The sequence below is a fragment of the Botryllus schlosseri genome, chromosome 13, assembly GCF_051294905.1.
Source record: "Botryllus schlosseri isolate E-star chromosome 13, Bs_hap1, whole genome shotgun sequence".
Lineage (NCBI taxonomy): Eukaryota > Metazoa > Chordata > Ascidiacea > Stolidobranchia > Styelidae > Botryllus > Botryllus schlosseri.
The window spans coordinates 15,263,450-15,267,402 of NC_137248.1; the positions used below are offsets into that span (position 1 = coordinate 15,263,450).

Consider the following 3,953-nt stretch of genomic DNA (forward strand, 5'->3'; position numbering starts at 1 on the left):
CGAGGCGCGAGGAAAATTCTGGACTTTACCCAACTTTTATGAAAATTAAATGTTGATACTCCGTTAAAACAGCCTCGAAAATCGTCAGGGTATATTCCTGATTGGAGTAATAAACTACTTCTACTTGACAAACTGAAAATAGCGAAAAGTAAGTAAGTAGATCACAAAATATTACGAAGTAGAAGTAGAAGTAAAGAAAATCAGATCTACTTGAGTAAGTAGCAGAAGTAGAGGAAAACTACTTGAGTACTTCGAAAAAGTAGAAGTACTTCGTTACTGACCACCTCTGTGTCTCATTGGTACTATCATAGGCTTACCATATTTTGGAAATCTAAAAAGAGGACACTTTTTCAGAAATTTGAGACTTGCAAAACCGGAGAAGAATTCTCAAAAACCGGTGAATTTTTCCCACTTTGTGATCGGTTGACTGAAAAAAAAAAAAAAAAGTCGCTCAGAGCTCAAAATACCGTTTTACTTCCCGCATTGCTAGGTGGATGACTAGAAAAAAAAGGTCATTATTCCGCCCAGACCTAAAATAACCGTTTTTCACTCCGAAATACCCGCCGGAGCGTCAGTTCTGTGCTAATTTACGGCATATCACTCGCAATTTGCTCTTAAACTGACCTAAATTTTCAAAAAAGAGGACAAAAGGGCGTCCTCCAAGGACACTTTCAAAAAAGTCAAAAAAGAGGACAAATCCTCTTAAAAGAGGACGTATGGTAACCCTATACCATCAGCGGTGGCATGATTTAGCGCCTCCGCATGCAGGCCAACTACCGTCTGCAGAATCAGTTTCGCCAAGCAGTAACAATCTCTGAGTGCAATATTGTTAGTGTCTATGTATCTTTTTGATTAAAACTTATGCCCGCGTCTGAACAAATTGTGCTCGTTGTCATTGCCGAATCTGGGTATTTAGGTATGACTAGTGCACCCTGTAATTGTAATTATTGAAGGTTTGCGGGATGTCTGCAATTTCGTTATCAGCGCAACCTTGCCGGTCGATTGTAGCCTACAGTCCGATAAAATTGATCACTACCATGTATTTCGCACAGCGTACTGATGCTGATTTCAGCAAACTGACGATCCTTATTAGATGTACAAATTCGACCTCATCACTAGAAACGTAGATTTCATCCCGCGCTCTGAGAAACAACATCTCCTATCGCGATTTGACGACCAAATATACGTTCACCTTCTACAAATTAAAGTGCATTATTTGCATCGATGAGGGACGCAAGCCGCGTTTAAAATATTTTGTGAACCATTTTTGTGATACATATTCTCGCAGCGCAAAGTTGAACAGTGTTTTATTGTGTGTGCCTGCTAGTTGGAATTTATTCCAGTGCCCATAATATTAATCCAATTATGCTTTGCGAACGAAAATCGGGAAATGCAGCAATGCCGTCAAAATCGATGTTTTAATCAGAAACCAATTGTCGCGATGGGTGGGTGGGTATGGGTTATTATGGCGCTCAGCAACTAGGGCTTTGTGCGCCAGGCCTGAGTGGGAGGGTTGATTGGGAGTTATATTCCCCTTCCGGTCAATATCACATAATCTATTATTGGATGTACCATTATAGGATTGTTCAGTAGTACGTGAAGGTCCGTTGGAAGTTGTTGTAGATTACACCTACCGAGTAGGTAACCTCTTTGTGATCGGTAACGCGTGCATGTAAATATGAAGTGTTCTAACGTTTCGGGCACGTGGCATCGTTCACAGAGACCACTGTCATGCTGGCCAATTCGGTGCAGGTGTGCATTTAGTCGACAGTGACCTGTTTGAAGCCGAATAAGGATAGAGTTTTCACGCTGAGTCAGTTCGTGTAGCTGGGAGGTTGCACCGACCAAATTCACCAGGCGAACATATCTGGAGCTTGATTCCTGATCCCGTATCTCCTTTTTCCATTTTGTGCGACAGAAGTCTGATATCATGGATTTGCATTCGCTAAGCGTCAGCGAAATCTCTTCCATCCCATTGTTGACAATGTTCGCTGCAGCTTTAGCAAGCCTATCCGCCACTTCGTTGTTTACTATTCCTTTGTGAGCCGGGATCCATATAATTGTTGTGCGGCTGCCGCTTGACGAGAGGCGAGCAATACACTGGATGATGTCATCGATAACCATGTTGCCTTCGTTGAGTCTTTGTTCGATGGCTTTGGTCGCACTTTGACTGTCTGTAAAAATGGCAATATTTGAGTTTGATGGGCAGTTATTGCATACCCACAACAGGCTTTCCTTGATGGCGATAAGCTCTGCAGAGTACACACTTTTTAAACTACTCAAGGAAAGATTGAAAGAGACACCAAGAGTTGGGATGTAGTAACTGGCACCGCATCCCTGGTCAGTTTTTGAACCGTCAGTATATATAGCCAAATGATGATTGTAGCGGGTAGACATATACTCCTCGCACTCAATTCTGATCGCATCGGGGTGTTCAATGTTCAAGGTCTTAGAGCCAAGACTTAGGTCTACTGAAATTTTCAAAGGAATCCATGGGGGCACAGAAGCGGGTTGAATTCGGGTGAGTTTTATGTTTCTGAGCGGGTCTATATTAGATATCATATTGAAAGTCTTGAAATTTTCCGAGTCTGGAAAAATTTCGTGCCAGGAGTGTTGTGTTACCGATAAGCAATGGTGTCTAGGTTGGCACAATATTGTGCACCGGTATGCGGCGCATGCTTGCAGGTGCCGGAGATGTATCGGTAATTCGTTACAAAAAGTCTGTAGCGCGATCGTTGGGGTGCTAATCATTGCCCCACTACAGAGCCTTAGGGCAGAGTTTTGTATCTTCTGTATGGTTTGACTGACATACTTCGGTGCTATAAAATATGCCTCGAATCCATATTCCATTATGGAGCGAATAATGGCTCTATAAAGTAATATCATGCATGACGTAGACGCACCCCAGGATGTGCCTCGCAGACACCGTAGAATATTCAGGCGCTTGCTACATTTTTCAGCTACTTGACGGGAGTGTTGCCGATAGGTAAGTCTAGAATCAAACGTGATGCCAAGATACCGGAATTCTCTTTCGAACGGGATCCGCGACCCATCGAGAGATAGCTCAAAATTTGCGGGCTTGCGCCGTCTCGTGAATAGCATGGCAGCCGATTTGCTCAAGTTTATTTTCAATCCCCACTTTTTACACCAATTAGCAACCTTATTCAAGGAGTGCTGTATATTTTGCTGGAGGTCCAACGCATTCAAGTTTGAATCGTAAATACATATATCGTCTGCGTATAGGTTGACATGACAAGTGGCTTCTACGGGTAAGTCATTCATCATAATTGCAAACAAAACTGGGCTTAAAATACTTCCTTGTGGTGTGCCATTTGTCGTATGGAAAGTATCAGACAGCTGACCTAAATTTCTGACTTGAAATGAGCGATGTTTAAGGAAGGAGTTCAACCAACGTAACGAACTACCGCGAATACCAAGACTATGGAGTTTATACACTATTGCTCCCTGCCATACCCTGTCATAGGCTTTTTCCAAATCTAAAAATACCGCTAGGGTATATCTCTTGTTCGAAACGGCCTTATAAACTTCACCATGTAAAGAGATAATGCAGTCTCTGGTCGATCTGCGGGGTCGAAAGCCGCACTGGGCAGGGTGCAGGAGGTTGTTAGTTTCCAGCCACCACCATAACCGATTGCATATCAAGCGTTCCATAATTTTGCACATATCGCTTGTAAGTGAGATAGGTCTATACGAGGCTGCTTCGGTCGCTATTTTGCCTTTTTTTAGTATCGGGACCACTAAGGAGTGCTTCCATGATGGTGGACACTCTCCATCAGACCAAATGTTGTTCAGTGCTTGCAACAGTATACGCATGCACGGTGGAGAAAGATGCTTTATCATTGCGTGACAGATTTTATCACTTCCGGGTGCAGCACCCTTTCGCTGACGCACAACCCTCATTAGTTCCTCCATTGAGAAGGGCGAATTAAATT

General features: G+C 43.1%; 1 protein-coding gene across 1 annotated transcript; it reads right to left on the bottom strand.

The window, feature by feature from the left end:
• Positions 1-293: 293 nt before the first annotated feature.
• Positions 294-3,543, bottom strand: LOC145454062 (uncharacterized). The gene has a single exon (XM_080332048.1). It carries the CDS (start codon positions 3,283-3,285, stop codon positions 1,525-1,527), a length of 1,761 nt encoding a protein of 586 aa, XP_080188174.1. The 5' UTR covers positions 3,286-3,543; the 3' UTR covers positions 294-1,524.
• Between the last annotated feature and the right edge of the window lie 410 nt (positions 3,544-3,953).